This window comes from Cantharellus anzutake, assembly GCF_015039405.1.
Source record: "Cantharellus anzutake strain C23 chromosome Unknown EI90scaffold_23, whole genome shotgun sequence".
Classification (NCBI taxonomy): Eukaryota; Fungi; Basidiomycota; class Agaricomycetes; order Cantharellales; family Hydnaceae; genus Cantharellus; species Cantharellus anzutake.
Genome location: NW_024066973.1, coordinates 336,460 through 350,542, shown reverse-complemented (window position 1 = coordinate 350,542; position 14,083 = coordinate 336,460). Strand labels below are relative to the sequence as shown.

The following is a 14,083-nucleotide window of genomic DNA, read 5'->3' as shown; positions in this document are numbered from 1 at the left end:
ACACGAACTCATAGGCGTATTACATTAGCATTAGTACTTTGTATTTTACTTGGATAAATCCGACATCCTCTCATTGATTTATGCTTGTGATCGGTGCATGTTCTTGATGACCTGATCCTTTGCCCACTTCCCTGCTTCGCTGTCCTGATTGATTGAACTCCAAATGAGCAAGCGACAGGTGAAATCGCGCCAGATGCGTGCATGTCGCCGCTCGTCAGCGTTAGAAACCATGAGCGATTGCCAGATAATCTCGATGGAACGACCCCATATCCATAAATCTGGGGTGGATGGACGGAGAGCGTGCCCCTCCCGTTCCGTCTTTGACATGGAGATTCCACACATAACAATTTCTTCCAATCGGAAGTCGGACGTCGAGATGGTTGGTTCTAGTCGCTCGAGCACCCTACGCAGCGAATCCAAAAGCGCTTGCGTGGTGGGAATGTGCATATTTATAGGCGAGATGTGCTTAATCACGATACTGATCTGGAGCAATTGTCTTAGGGTTATACCTGGTGTACGAGGTGAGGTCAGCTGGAGCAGAAATTTAATAGATATAACTACTCACTTGGATCCCCAAGAATAAGCCCAAGACACTCTGCAACAGACGAACCCCAAGCGCCCGGGATCCTGGGTGCATCTCTGGTCGACTCCAGCACGCGAGAGATATTCCCGAGAATCTCAAGCCAGATTTCTACCTCTTCTGCGACTGTCTTATGGAGTTGGGTTTGTATCCAGGAAAGTAAACCGAAACGCCTCACGAGTGACGAAGTTGCCGTGGCATCCAAGCTCAATCGGACGAGTACCTAGTTCGCGCGTCATAAAGGGAGTATCCCGAGAGGAACAGAACTCACATTCAGGATACCACGCCGTGTGGCTTGATCCGTTTCGGGAGTTTGGAAAATACCGGCCAGGCGGTCCCACTGATGACGGTGGGAGAAAACCGTCCAGTCCTGCGTCGATATCATACCATCGGCAATGAAGCGGATGATCCAACCTCGCTCTAATTTCCAACTCGCTTGTTTTCCAGAACTGTCATTTGTGCTGTACAGCATCCTGAACAGGAGGGGAACGCTTGTATCATCTAGCGTCGGCTGCTGGAGGAGAAAGCGCATAACCATTGGATATATGAAGTGAGACGGGTTATATATCGATCTTAAGGCATGGGCCACGATCAGTGTGACATAGGTTGTAACTCGTGGAGGGGATGCGTTAGGACTGGCCGGCGGTATGATATTCCTAAGGAGGTTGAGAACATAGATCGTTTCGTCCCTTTCTCTGAAATCCGCAGACTGCGGGAGAATGAGTATCATCCATTTAGGGCGATCTGGATCTTACCTCGACATAGTATAGCAAAGTGGCTAGACATAGGGAAGCGGACGCTCGAATACTCTCGTCGTCTGAGGAAAGAGCTCGGACAGCGATACAGGGTGCATTCGTCTGGAACACTTGAGCCCATTGACTACCAGTCAACCCACCCTCAAGTGATGCCGCATTCAGCAACGAAATGATGAACTGGGGTTCATAGACAGCTCCCTCGTCCCGTCCAGCATTGCTGTGCATTGAGGGTTCTCCGAAAACAAACGGCGTGAGACATGTTCTCATCACCACCTCAGGATCCAGATTAGTTATCGCATCAACAACCGAAGTGTGAGAAACGGGACCCGAGCTTCCGTTCCAATTCTTGACGATCGCCATAACTGATAGACGTCGTTCACGCTCAAACAATCTCAAGATTGAGATGATTTTCCGATCTGAAGTGGACAATGTCCCTCCGTATACCCCGATCAAAGGGGCCACATGCGTTGGCTGACACGAATTTTCTGGGTGCATAAAAAATAGGGCATGAAGCAGAGAGGTGATCGGGGACCGGGTGTCATTCTCAGAAGGAAGACGTTTGCGCGCAGTAGTCAGTACCGGGAAGTCTGGGTGGTGTAACACACTCTGTAAGAGGCGATTAGAGGCGACGGGCTGCCGGGGCGACATCAGTGAACAAATAGTCCCACAACAACTGAATATGTTACCTTGAGTTTGGTACGCGTCGCTAACTTGGCCATGAATTGCAAAGCTTGATATACCCAAAGTCTGTTCTTTACACCTGCGGTGAGAACGGGGTCCGCTAACGGTGCTTGAACATCTGGTGCGATTTCGAGGAGGTATCCTACAAGACAGCGTCAGCCATCGTACACTTCGACTTGGGTTGAGGAGTTACCAAACATGTCAAGCAAGCTTAACGTCTCTGGAGAGTCTTCGTCATCTTCCGAGAAACGACGCACAACCCATTCCAAGCCGCGGTTAATGACAGAATTTAGAAGTAACTGGGCCTTTTCGCCGGTATTCGTCTGAAGTAATCGATACAAGAAAAGGAGGAAGTGGACTGAGATGCTGATCTGTTGGGGTGGTGCTTGAACTTCATCCAAAATAAAGCCAATGAGGGTCTCGTTTTGTGATGGGTGGAGGCGAAAAATGGACAAAAGGCATTCAACAATCACCCCAGCATTTTTGAGCGAAAGCGATTCCGAACGCAGTCTTCGTAACAGGGGGAGTATCATGCCATTTAAGTGGGGATATTCAGGTTTGGACGTTTTCGTATTCGTAGCAATCGAGCATGAATCCAAGATGGCATGGAACGTCTTCAAGTGGCGTTCAATGACCTCATCACTCGGCTTGTTTCTCACCCATTCCACGAAACGAAAAGTCAGGTTTGAACTGAGATGCAAGGCGTTTGCGCCAATTTGGTCTGTCCCAACAAGAGTTGAGTCGATATCCGTAGCATCTGGAAGTTGTAGATCAATTGATGGAGTTCGAGTCCAGCGCTCATTAGCATCGTTTATGACTTCGCTAAGGACAATACGACGCAAGCCTTCCAGATCCTCTATTCCTGGAGGAAGATGGCATCTTAGGATATCTGATACTAGGGCACCAATCCTGGGCGAAGCTGATAATGGAAGCGAAACTAATGCGGGTAGACGTTCCCGGAGAGCCTTGCGTGCAAATTCACTTCGTCTCTGTAACAACCCCGTCGTTAACGAAGCAAGGAAATCATCTAAGACCACACTCCCGCTGTTGAGGGGGGAAGAATCAATAAGCGAATCAAAGACTTCAATGAGTTGTGAATCGTCGAGAAACGGCAGCCAAGGCAGCCCAGTAGAGAACTGCTCGGAAAGTCAGAACCCCGAAGAGCAAAGAGCCCCAAATTTAAAGCAAAACCTACTTGAAATGACGCACGTTGCGCGCCTCTCATTTTCTCCAACCAGCGAAGGGATATTGGCGCAACGTGATTTACGATCATGGATGGGTCTGCAACTTCGCGGATTAAAGGCCCAAGATCTAATGAAAGCAAGTCTAAGCAAGCCAGGTGTTTTGTAACAAACAGGATGGCAACTTCTTGACGATTCCAAAATTCCAACGATGTGACTCCGTAAGCCAATGCGATCCGAAAAAAGCACTTCGACAAGGGTGGAGGCATCATAGATGCTGCAAGCTTTGGCTTCCTGTACGATGTTAAGCAGGATGATTAACACTGCGTCCACGATGTTGGGGTTGGATCCCAGCTTATGTAAAAGCAATCGAGAGGCGTAAGTCAAACGAGCAGGGGATTTCTCTGAAATGACTAGATACGGTAGCCATTGCTGCAAGTCTGATCTTTGGAAATCCGCCAACGCGACCGCGCAGAAGATACCAGGTCTACGAACCAAATCGAATTACTGTAAGATCCCGATGAGAGAAAGCAAGAGTACCTGAAGCTCTCCATGAAGTCTGGAGTCGGATCGGGAATGAATGCAGTAAGTGACGCTGACTGTGGATCTACAAAAGAACAAAATTCTTGAATAGCAGCCGAATGATTGTCCCAGTTTTTCATAATCTTGGCCATGCGGTTCACTCGCTGCCAGTCTAGGGGCGGATCTACAAGACGAACCCAATCAACTAGCATCATGGAGTCCAATGCAATATCTAATGGTTCTACACAAAAAAACCACGTCAGTCGAATGACGTGCTGAACATGATAAGTTTTCATTACCTGAAAGGCTCTCCACAGAGGTCAAAAAGTCGTCCACAGCCACAAACGAATCACCAATAGTTCGATCACGGGTAGGGGCCACGCCCAAGAGGCCGGCAGTCAAAAAACGGATCTCTCGTTCTAGGCCGTTGCGTAGGCTGCCATATGCAGCTTTGGCTGAGATTCGTCTAAGCGCACGGACAGCCTCTTGAACAAGAACGGAAGTCTGTCGCGAGTCTGAGTACTTGCAAGTAAAATTTTGAGTCAATTTCCGGACAAAAGTTGCTATGGCAAGAACATCTGATGATGTCAGACCTGGAGGGTCCTGTTCGGCTTTAGAAATGAACCCTTCCAGAATGACTGAGAATAAAGGACTAGGGATCTCCCGACGGTGTACTGGAACAGAAGGATCATCGTGGTCGGCTGTTTGAATGCCTTTGAGCATCGCGAGACTTTTCTCAAAGTAGGGATATGGCGTCTGCATACACCGTCGAATACTGTCGTCAAGGAAGGTCAGCACACTAGCGCGTTCATCGGTCAGCGGGAATCCCTCGGGGGATTTAGCAGAGGGTGAACGCCCGAGGCGGGGCAAACTGTCCAGCCACAGCTCAACCTCATCCGGATCGTGGTCAAAAAGAGGAGTTCTACTGAGGACGGCTTTAAGGAGCTTTTCCGCCGTCTGGCGAAGAATTCCCGCGGATGTCTCCAGATATAATACGAAGATGGGGTACAAATAAGTGTGTTGAAGACCTGCTCGAACAAACTCAATCCTGAATTTAAAAAGACATACGGACAGCCAACATACCAGAGTTTTGCCACGCAAATTTGTCGCTCTCCTGCAGAAGACGAAGCACGTGGAGCGATCCCAACAACGAAATCCCCTTGGTGTTGGCGATTTCCGGGGATGGAGAGAGCTCCTTGCGAGTGTCTGTTAATAGCCTCACTAACTGTCCGGAATTGAAACGAGTCCCACTCATTAGGGCCGGAAGTGAACGGTGATATTGCCACATCAACCGCAATGCAGCTTCACTCAGTAATGCGTCACGGAAAGGATTTGGAGATTGGGAAGAGGCTGGTGTCTTGGAGGCGGTTTCCGATTCCTTCTTCTCATCAGGCCCCGTGGAAACAGCATCGTGAGCCGATTTAGGGGGGAGAAATTGGATAATCATCTGGACGTCGGGCAATCGTCTTTTCATCTCCTTTTCGAACTCGATTCGTCTGCGCGTCCAGAAACCAAATTCTTCATCTTCTTCCAAGATTCGCTCTATTCGCAAGAAGCATAGACGGATTTCCTCAAATTTATCCAGGCATTTGGCAAGCATCAGAGCGGTAGAATGTTTAATCAATGGCTCTGTGCTAGAATGCAGCGCCTTAGACAGACATTCTCTGGTCAAAATCGACGGCAGAGTATTCTCCACCAATGAAGATAGAGGTGGGGGGGTTGGGTTAAATGTAGCCCCCGTTGAGGGACCGCGACTTGAAATGGGGTCAACAGTGCGAAAGCATGCAGCGGGAATAGGCATGGATATAACAATGCCTACGAAAGACACACTAGATATCCAGAGCGAGGAAAGTGTAGCCTCCCTTTTCAGCCGTGACCGAGGCCAGAACCTGATTAGCAGGTCAGCACACAGGGTCATGGAATAATACAAGTTAGAACTTACACTCTCACAAGCTCAGGACACGTCCGGAGTATTTTCAGAGCCAAATCCCGTTGACGCTGGTCATCGACGACATTTAGACTCCCAAGAAATCCAGCCAGACGCCAATTAAGGACACTCTTATCCCCACTCGAGCCTTCTGACTCCTGATGCTCAGCGCTGTCAACTGCGTCAGGCCCATCGTCACCGGAGCCCCCATAATACCAGCCTTTATCGCGTACGCAGATACCCACATTGGGTGTCGTGCACACTGCAACAAGAAAACTGTGCGCGGTATCAGCTGGCACATCGGTGGGATCGGGCCCCTCTTGATCTGATCTTTTGTAGAGTTTGATGATCTGCAAGAATCAAAATCAGAAGGGGTATTCGCACTGATTTTGTGTCTGGGTTTATGACCTGAAGCAGAACCTCGCGCCCGAAAGCCTGGAGTTTAAAATGTTTGGAAAGCTCGACATCACGCCAGATGCCTTCCCAAGCCACCTCTAGGACTTTCTGAACTACTTCGTAGGGATCTTCATGCAAACCTTCAAATATTTGCGCGAAGATCTCTTGATGTCGTAGAAGAAAGACTCCTTTAGTCGATGTCCGAGTCTCAGGCGTCAAGAACGTAAGCATAAATAAGATAAATGACGTCCTGGGATCAGGGTCCTCAATAAGGTTCCATTCCGATGATGGAGTTGAACGCATTTCGAGCAAGGCACGTAGCGACTGAGGGCATTCAATCGACATTGAGCACGTTGCGAAAACAATCATACTCACCCCAGCCCCCCAATTAAATGCTTCCATTACGTCCCGCTTCTTTACTCCACTGTCGAATTCCGCCATTGCGCGCAGCAGTTTGAAAGCAAGCGTGACCAGACGTTGGTTGTGGCCGGAAGCCAGGTGGCCCAAGGATTCCACTCGCGGGGCGTCCAATAGCTTTAAAAGTATCTTCTCTCCATGTGCGATGTGTAAAATATTGTGGCTGGTGAAATTGAGTATGGAAGCCAGGACCGAAATGATATCGGAGACGTTAGCATCCAACTTCAGGATTGGGTGTCACGCGAATTGGGAGTTGGTCCGTAAGCATAGAGCAGAGCGCCGTGTATGTTGATGATCTCTTACGCCAGTATTTGCGACCTCATCCCAAAAGTCAAACAATTCTGGGACCCCAGGTGAATGGGTCACCCACTCCTCAATCAAACGTACCCGCCCATCGGTGGCTGGTAGAGGAAGAACATCGGGATGAACGTCCAATTGTTTCTTTAACTCTTTCAGGACTCAACCATCTGTTGTTAGCAGGTGGATTCAGGTCAAGAGACGAAGAAATTCGCTTACAAGGATCCCGTTCATAGACATCTAACAGCATCTTTCGCACTTGGCCGCCAGTCGGGAAGTGAGTGTTTCCGGTCTCTCCTTCATCTTTTGAGATGTTGGGAGCACTTTTTTTCCCTTTGCGCTTTTTTTTCGGGTTCTCCATTACCAAGGAGTTGTGGCCCTAAGCGCCAGAGAGGTTCAATTCAGTTCCGATTCAATGTGGTTCACTCAATATCACTGGCACGTCATACAGTAACTGGTGTGCGGGTATGACTTTAATTCGGGTAAGAATGTAGGGAGTACAGAGTGGGACACCAAAGGTCAAAGTTCGTCATGTGTAGAATTTACGATTTTCATTCAGCCCGAACAGATCATTCCGAATCTCAGGAAGCATCTGGTACGCGTCCCCAGTTAGCAGAATGCTATGCCTGGCAATCATACGACTTACTCTATCTTCCAATAGACCAAGTCTTTCGTCTAATGAGTTGTCTAGAGTGATGCGCTGGTCCGCGCTCACGAGCTTCACACCACCAGCGCTGAGATGTAATGGAGCGATTAGTTGAACTAGATCAATGATGAGAAACTTACATGTCATCGGATAAGACAGCTTCGACCGAAATCTTTACATCTCTCCCACTAATCTCATTATACTGTTCCGCGGCATTTGATACCACAGAATGTAGAATCCCAGAATCCTTCTTTCTTCCAAATACGATAACTTCAGGCTCTAGTATGCGGAGTAGACCCTGCTTGGACGTGCGTCATGGTCAACCAACGGTTAACGCATCAATATCAGACGAACCTCCACAACGATGCCCTCCAACAATTGTGAATATTTCCCCTCATCTGCCGAGAGGCTCGCGATCCTAGATCGAGCCTCGGTGAAGAGGTCCTGAAGCAATTCTTCGCGAGCTTGCAGAACGCGGAGCCGTGATTTGTTGGTGGAGGTAGATTGAGCACTGAGAAAAAAGGGCGCCCGGTATTAATGTGATAGCTGTTACTGAGATGCAGGGGAAGCCAACATCTTTAGACTCGTTTCGGCTTGTTTGTGCTTCTTCTCGAAGTTTGAATCAATCGCCAACGACTCCTGGCGAACGATCTTGGCCTGCAAGGGCAATGTAACTATCATGTTGTAAGATAAGCATGTTGATCTCGCATTTTGCGTACCTTCTCAATGGCGAATTCTTCGTCCGCCTTCACTCTCAGCTCTCTGGCCTTCTCATTAGCCTCCTGTTTAATGAATGCCACCTAGACCCAAGTACTACTCAGTCGATATAACAAGCCGACTCGGAATAAGCGCAGACCATCTTTTTCATCTCCTCTACGACTTCTTGATCATTGAGAGGTCTTGAGGCCATTAGTGATTGTGATTGTGAAGTTAGTACCAGTCTGGCTCCTAGTCTCGTGATCCCGGGCCCAGCTGCGCGTGACATCTCTTGAACCCTCAATTTCTTTTTCACTCTTTTTCCAAGCAAATACCATTTCGATATTAAATGCAAAAAATCCTCCCGACACCGTTGACCTGTGTTTAGGGTAGTATATCAGACCAAACGGGGCTACAATCCCCAGTTCCGGGTCCGCTGCACAGTCTCAGTCCCTCCAGCTGGGCCATCATCCTAAGGGGCTGGTCACCTGCCTACCATCATCCCACACCTTTCCTATGTTTCTAATGCTCTCCCGGCGCACGAGCACCCCCAAGGTGGTAATCCATATTTAGATGGGTCAAAGTCCTCCATTGAAGTTAAGGTTTCTGTCGGTTCCACAAACTCTTCCTCCCGTGGCAAAGCGAGCAAATTTGGATCTAGGCATGCATTGTGTTTTTAAAAACACAGGGGAGGGGGATTAAGGTTCGGATCGTACCTGGTATCCAAATGGCTCGCATTTTCGCATTCCTTGCCGCCTCAATGCCACTCAAGGCGTCTTCAAATACAAGACAATGTTCGGGTGAATGGTGGCCGAGCTTCCTGTGGGCCTCGAGAAAGATATCAGGTGCAGGCTTTCCTTTTTCAACCCCTGCGTCATCCCCGCATGTTATGGAATCGAATAGCCCAATAATTCTGAGTGCGCTCGAGTCTTGATCACGAACTTCGAACGGGGCGAGGATGTTGCTACCGCCATGGGGATGTTGTGCTCATGCAGGTGGCGTATCAAGCGCTGGTTGTTATTACTTTTATCCTAGGGCACATCCCGTAGGCCCGGCTGATCTCACTCACCTCCACCCCCGGCAACACCTTTGTAGTGGCGAAGAGTTCAGTCTGTATTACCATGTTCTCGTTCATGAAATCATCAATGGGCATCTGTATGCCGGTTGAGTCCATGAATATCCGTGCGGACTAAATAAGTATTGACATGAGTGGCCAGATCGGCACAAAATCAATCGCCCGGCGTGCCTCTTGTGTTCCCCTTCCCATCAGCTTACTCTTGAGCTCCCATGTAAAGGTCGTGCCTGGGGCATGTCTATCAAGAAATACTTGAGTGGCTTCGGTGTAGATCCTCTCTGTATCGAGGAGTAGCCCATCCTGCAGCGCACTAGATTCGCTTAACGGATCGGACCACAAAGAAAGGGCAGCGGCACCATGTCAAATATGCAACACAAAACCTGAGTCATGCTGGAAAGCACTGCCAATTATTCTAAGTGGAACAGCAGCAACGAGAAATGCGATCGAACTCTAGAACCAGCAATCCGGATTGTATCCGGACCAAATTTGACTGTGGCGGTGCTCCTCCACACAAGTGGCAAGCCACTCCCAGATAGCGGTGCGAGACGTCCCGTGGGGCCCGACAGCACATGTCTGTTGGTGCGACCTCCTCCGTGCAGATGGGAACCCTTAACTAAGGGGCACCTTGAAGAGACCTCGGCGATCGTGTTGAGGCCTGCTCGTCTTTCCGTCCCCTGCATAACCGACACGAAACGTGCACGACTCATGCAAACACCGAGGTCCGAAGGATTCCAGAAGATTTCAGGGACGACGACAACAGTCGCATCGGTGCGACCTTTGCACCTAGTGAGGTGATGACAGCCGCCGACTGGACGAGCTAAAATTATCAATCATCGGAGTCTCTCCTGGCCCTGGAAGAGAATAGGGTCTTGGCAGTGACCACACCTGGATTAAACACCCACGATTCACTGGACGCTGAACTCACTTCAGCTCACTTCTCGTTGGCCTTTCGCTTTCCCGCGCCCTCTCTTCCTCCCATTACATAATTCGCACTAATTCGCACTTGTTCCACCGTCCAGAAAACTGCTCTGCAACGGTCGAGAAAAGAAGAATGTTCATCTCCCAAGTGGCTGTTCGATAAGATGGATGCTATCCACCACTTGATCTGTATTTACATGTGTTTACATCGATAATATTTCCATCGGAACACGTGCCTGCCCGCTCTTTTAATTAATTACATAATTGCCAATGTCATCGTCCCAAAACGGTCGAGAACGTTGACTAGTACGCGGCGCAGATGCGCAGCAACCCACATCTATTCGGACACTGCCTCTCCACCACGTCCGTGTCACCTGCCTAATGTCATAGCCAGCAACTTCCCCACGGATTTCACTCTGGAACTCGGATTTGAACCAATGCTGTGTCTGCTTGTCTCCTCATTGCGGTTTCCGTAAGTACCTTCCGTAAGCTTTTTACGGGATCGTGCCCAATTCAAGAAGTCCCGGGGTCTACCGAGCCTGTTCACGCGCCACCACGCTACCAGGAGGCTTCACAGCCTGCGCACAACAAGGTTAGACGAAGAACATGCTGCTAACCAACGATAACTGGGGACTTGGGCATCATCATCTCATCTCAATCACTATGTTGGTGACCTCTAGGGCAATTAGCCTCATTGTAACTGGTCTCCTCTTCTCCTTCGCTTCGGTCTTGGCTCGTCCCACCACCAGCTTCGACCTGAAGCCAGCGAGTCCCCCTCTTCTCCATGACGGTCATGCACCTCACTTCCCTTCCCCGTCCATTTCTTCTTGGGATAAACGTTTGTTAGTCTCGCCTGGGGCCGCCAAACGGTGTGTCAATGACGAAGACTTTCCGATCCCATGGGCTGGTGCAGAATTGGAGTCCAAAAATAAGGTGAGATTTCTCCCATGAGTTATCAATTGCACAAGAGCTGAGATATCTTTTATTCAATGGATAACTTTTTCACTTCGTGTAGACGAGTTATATAACGGCCACTTCCACCTTTACAATCCCCCAACTTCAATCTACTAGTCAGAATACGACTCAGCACGTTGCCACACTAGTTGGCCTTTACTGCGAGGGTGTCGCCCTGACGCGTATCAATTTTGCAGTTCATCCTGATAATACCGTTATCATTACTGGTGCGTCCGCAGTCGAACGTAGAATAGATGACCAGAATATCATCATTGAATGTCTCTGTTACCATGACACACAGGGGGAACCACGGGAGATTCAGACTCCCCTCAAAATATCTCTTTCGGCATAGGAGATATAGCAAGGATATCAATATTCGCATTCAACAGTACGGTATCTGTTGCATCCCTCGAGAACCTAAGCAAGCAGGATCGCTCAGACGGCTTGGTCATCCACAATCATAAACCACTGTGCAACTCGCTCAGTGCCGCATGGGGAGTTGGAGCTTTCAACGAGGGGAATTCTCAATCCTCTTATGCAAATTTCGGTACCGTCACTTACCATAATGCTGCGGCTTATAGCACGGTCTCTGGTTCGATTGTTGGTCCAGATGGAGCGGGCACTCGTGAAATTTGCGGAGCTCGTGGAACGCATGTTACTTCTACGTCCATCGCTTCTGCCAATGTGACCATTTCCTATCTGGGGCCATGACTTCACATTTATCGCTTTTTACTGTAATCCCATTTGATTGTGTTGTACTTTTCTTTTCTTTTCTTTTGGGTGGAACCTCTCTTGGCTTTCGCAACGTATCTGTACTACATTGGGGCTCGTACTCCTCCAGGAATTGTGTTGTATCTGTATTAGGTGTACGTGGCAAATATCATATATGGATCCACAATGGCAAATTAATATATTCTAAAAACAAATTCAACGTTTTTTTTTTTGTTCCCAAATCCTCAGTAGGCACTACCAAACTGTGGGGCTCCATTGGGGAATATCTGTCTGAACAATTGTGGATAATGCGCTTCAGCCACGTCGGGATGACTCCTACGTTTATGGAGGTCTCAGTCAATGGGAACAATTTAACACTTCAACGATAACGTACTTGATTCGTCCTATCAAGGCCACGATTCCTGAGGTTTCGTAAAGATATTCCGCATAATTAACGGCTATGATGTGTGTGAGAATGATGGATCAACGGCCAGTGAATGCTGACGCACCTTGAGAAGGATCGCCGCCAGACTGCCGAGCATCGCGTAGCCTTAGAATATGAGATGGGACTAGGTGAATTCCAAGTCAGAATATTGCGTGCAGTGGAATCCCCCCCCCCCCGAGTTAACACATACTATCCAACTTGATTTCCCCAACCCGTACTGACCGACTGATGCTCTGGAAAAATGGAACAGAGTACCTCGCTGGAGACCCTACCGGTGGAGAGATTACGCGATGCGATGTAGCAATGGCAACGTTTTGCGTGACATGTTCCAAAGCTAATTCGAGTGAATAACCATGGATGTGTGTGAAAATTTATGGGCGAATGAGACATGCAACGATGAGAATGCGGAAGACGGGGAATTCACCTTTCCCGATGTTCACCACAAGTGTATTAGGCTTAGGAAGAACATCAATCCACTGTCCCGATACGTTTTGAACTTGAAGTCCAGGGAGATCAGACACTTGAAGAAGCTGTTCCCACCCAATATCAATAACCATTTCAATGGCTCGAGTATGCCCCGAGAATTATTGCACTCACGAAGGTCAGAAAACCTAGGTTGACACGTGAATACAACGATGCAGCCAAGAAGATGAAGCAGGAAATACGAACCAGAATCATAGTGCGGACCAACCCCCTGAGAACTGGATACCTCGTTCACGTTGGGATACTTGACGAGCTACGATAAAGACATGATCTATTCCTGTTCGTCGCAGTGTAGAAGGGGGCAATCGGGCTAACCTTTCCTCGATGCTGCATCAATTCCTTCGGTCCATCGAAGAAGGGATCCAAAGCTCCAGGTTGCAATTCGAGTGCTTCTTCCATGAGATTAGTGAACTCGAAGCTCAAGTGCTTTAGTTGCTCGAAATATGCTTCAAGATCTTGTCTGAAGCCAGGTAATTCGTCATCATCTGGCCACTGTGAAAGCAATCCCTGAGTCAGTCCCCCTCTTAAGTCGGTTCCCCAATATCATACCTGTGGCGAACCCCACAGCCTTAACCAATCCGGCTGGCCTTCCGTCCACTGATTCGCGTGCTCGGTACCGAAATCAAATTGTTCGCGCTGATCCTGAACACTCTTTGTAAACTCGCGTCCAAGGCGACTGTAACCAAAGAAATGTGGTGAATTGCGCATCGCGAGGCGCTCCTTCCGTTCGGTAGGTAGGTCGAAGAATTTGGGAGTGTAGGCCTTCACCCGGTCCACCAAGGCCTGAAGTGAAGCAGTAAGGTGTCGGAAGCAGGTATCGAGTCGAAGGCCTCAGTAAGATGTACATACCTCTTCAACTGGGGGATTCGACAGGTAGAGAAAGCCCACATATACGAGAGCGTGGCGCAACTGTTCAATGAACTCAACCTTTCGACCGCGTTGGATCAACGAATAATCCAGTACGGGTACAGAGGAGAAATTCGAGTCACTAGCCATGGGGGATGTTGCAGTTGCGTGGGGGGCAAAAGGTAAAAAAAAATTTGGACTGCATCGTAATGTGGTGTGGCCCGACTTTTTAAACTCCAGGTGCCAGGGATATTGCGCAATTCTGAATACCATTGGATGGCGCAATACTTACTCGAATTTGAATTAGAGAGATCGAAAATGGTGCTATGCGCGGCAACTTCCAAATTCAGCACGGGAATTCGGAACTCGAAAATGTCGATGTCACATCATCTTGTTGGCCAATTGTCAAGTATGTCGCCACCCTCATCTAATGGCTCCAGTCCCTGGCCATCGCCCGGAACATTAATTCCTGGCTTTTATTGTTTCCATGTTCCTGAACCCGTGAATGGATATTGCAAAACAGATGCGGACCGTTGTATAACGCTCGGCAGGC

At 48.7% G+C, this 14,083-nt stretch overlaps 5 protein-coding genes across 5 annotated transcripts; 1 reads left to right on the top strand and 4 right to left on the bottom strand.

The window, feature by feature from the left end:
- Positions 1 to 11: 11 nt before the first annotated feature.
- On the bottom strand, positions 12 to 7,146 carry EI90DRAFT_3057828 (ribosome 60S biogenesis N-terminal-domain-containing protein). Its single transcript, XM_039060320.1, has 16 exons — positions 6,976 to 7,146; positions 6,763 to 6,917; positions 6,418 to 6,681; positions 6,055 to 6,366; positions 5,662 to 5,996; positions 4,803 to 5,608; positions 4,019 to 4,747; positions 3,738 to 3,960; positions 3,383 to 3,684; positions 3,212 to 3,327; positions 2,210 to 3,152; positions 2,022 to 2,158; positions 1,336 to 1,968; positions 852 to 1,289; positions 566 to 803; positions 12 to 509 (listed from the first exon to the last, which is right to left on the bottom strand). The coding sequence occupies exons 1-16, from the start codon at positions 7,115 to 7,117 to the stop codon at positions 79 to 81; spliced, it is 6,204 nt and encodes a 2,067-aa protein (XP_038916093.1). The 5' UTR covers positions 7,118 to 7,146; the 3' UTR covers positions 12 to 78.
- Positions 7,147 to 7,285: 139 nt separating this feature from the next.
- On the bottom strand, positions 7,286 to 8,312 carry EI90DRAFT_2920395 (uncharacterized protein; the record flags this gene model as incomplete). Its single annotated transcript, XM_039054741.1, has 7 exons — positions 7,286 to 7,348; positions 7,403 to 7,490; positions 7,543 to 7,703; positions 7,757 to 7,913; positions 7,977 to 8,059; positions 8,122 to 8,202; positions 8,259 to 8,312. The coding sequence occupies 7 exons, from the start codon at positions 8,310 to 8,312 to the stop codon at positions 7,286 to 7,288; spliced, it is 687 nt and encodes a 228-aa protein (XP_038916092.1).
- Positions 8,313 to 8,485: 173 nt separating this feature from the next.
- Positions 8,486 to 9,644, bottom strand: EI90DRAFT_3057823 (HAD-like domain-containing protein). The gene is made up of 6 exons (XM_039060319.1): positions 9,530 to 9,644; positions 9,345 to 9,473; positions 9,168 to 9,287; positions 9,041 to 9,108; positions 8,815 to 9,011; positions 8,486 to 8,755 (listed from the first exon to the last, which is right to left on the bottom strand). Exons 1-6 carry the CDS (start codon positions 9,560 to 9,562, stop codon positions 8,613 to 8,615), a joined length of 690 nt encoding a protein of 229 aa, XP_038916091.1. The 5' UTR covers positions 9,563 to 9,644; the 3' UTR covers positions 8,486 to 8,612.
- Positions 9,645 to 10,371: 727 nt separating this feature from the next.
- On the top strand, positions 10,372 to 11,967 carry EI90DRAFT_3057818 (uncharacterized protein). The gene is made up of 3 exons (XM_039060318.1): positions 10,372 to 11,024; positions 11,107 to 11,272; positions 11,347 to 11,967. Exons 1-3 carry the CDS (start codon positions 10,698 to 10,700, stop codon positions 11,754 to 11,756), a joined length of 903 nt encoding a protein of 300 aa, XP_038916090.1. The 5' UTR covers positions 10,372 to 10,697; the 3' UTR covers positions 11,757 to 11,967.
- EI90DRAFT_3057816 (Clavaminate synthase-like protein) lies at positions 11,828 to 13,723 on the bottom strand. Its single transcript, XM_039060317.1, has 10 exons — positions 13,534 to 13,723; positions 13,234 to 13,467; positions 13,000 to 13,176; positions 12,871 to 12,937; positions 12,799 to 12,812; positions 12,626 to 12,731; positions 12,392 to 12,535; positions 12,266 to 12,325; positions 12,151 to 12,214; positions 11,828 to 12,092 (listed from the first exon to the last, which is right to left on the bottom strand). Exons 1-10 carry the CDS (start codon positions 13,678 to 13,680, stop codon positions 12,002 to 12,004), a joined length of 1,104 nt encoding a protein of 367 aa, XP_038916089.1. The 5' UTR covers positions 13,681 to 13,723; the 3' UTR covers positions 11,828 to 12,001.
- Positions 13,724 to 14,083: the final 360 nt, after the last annotated feature.

Bases quoted from the DNA above. Each gene is read 5' to 3' on its own strand.
- EI90DRAFT_3057828 (XM_039060320.1), bottom strand. From the start codon at position 7,117: ATGGAGAACCCGAAAAAAAAGCGCAAAGGGAAAAAAAGTGCTCCCAAC. The intron at 5,997-6,054 runs GTCATAAACCCA...TGATTCTTGCAG, and splicing joins GGCGCGAGGTTCTGCTTCAG to ATCATCAAACTCTACAAAAG. The intron at 1,290-1,335 runs GTAAGATCCAGA...ATTCTCCCGCAG, and splicing joins CTTTGCTATACTATGTCGAG to TCTGCGGATTTCAGAGAAAG.
- EI90DRAFT_3057823 (XM_039060319.1), bottom strand. From the start codon at position 9,562: ATGACTCAGGTTTTGTGTTGCATATTTGACATG. The intron at 9,474-9,529 runs GTGCCGCTGCCC...AGTGCGCTGCAG, and splicing joins TGTGTTGCATATTTGACATG to GATGGGCTACTCCTCGATAC. The intron at 9,109-9,167 runs GTGAGTGAGATC...AATAACAACCAG, and splicing joins AGGTGTTGCCGGGGGTGGAG to CGCTTGATACGCCACCTGCA.
- EI90DRAFT_3057816 (XM_039060317.1), bottom strand. From the start codon at position 13,680: ATGGCTAGTGACTCGAATTTCTCCTCTGTACCCGTACTGGATTATTCG. The intron at 12,536-12,625 runs GTGAATTCCCCG...CACTCGAATTAG, and splicing joins TGTGGTGAACATCGGGAAAG to CTTTGGAACATGTCACGCAA. The intron at 12,326-12,391 runs GTATGTGTTAAC...GAATTCACCTAG, and splicing joins TGGGGAAATCAAGTTGGATA to TCCCATCTCATATTCTAAGG.
- EI90DRAFT_3057818 (XM_039060318.1), top strand. From the start codon at position 10,698: ATGCTGCTAACCAACGATAACTGGGGACTTGGGCATCATCATCTCATC. The intron at 11,025-11,106 runs GTGAGATTTCTC...CACTTCGTGTAG, and splicing joins AATTGGAGTCCAAAAATAAG to ACGAGTTATATAACGGCCAC. The intron at 11,273-11,346 runs GTGCGTCCGCAG...CATGACACACAG, and splicing joins TAATACCGTTATCATTACTG to GGGGAACCACGGGAGATTCA.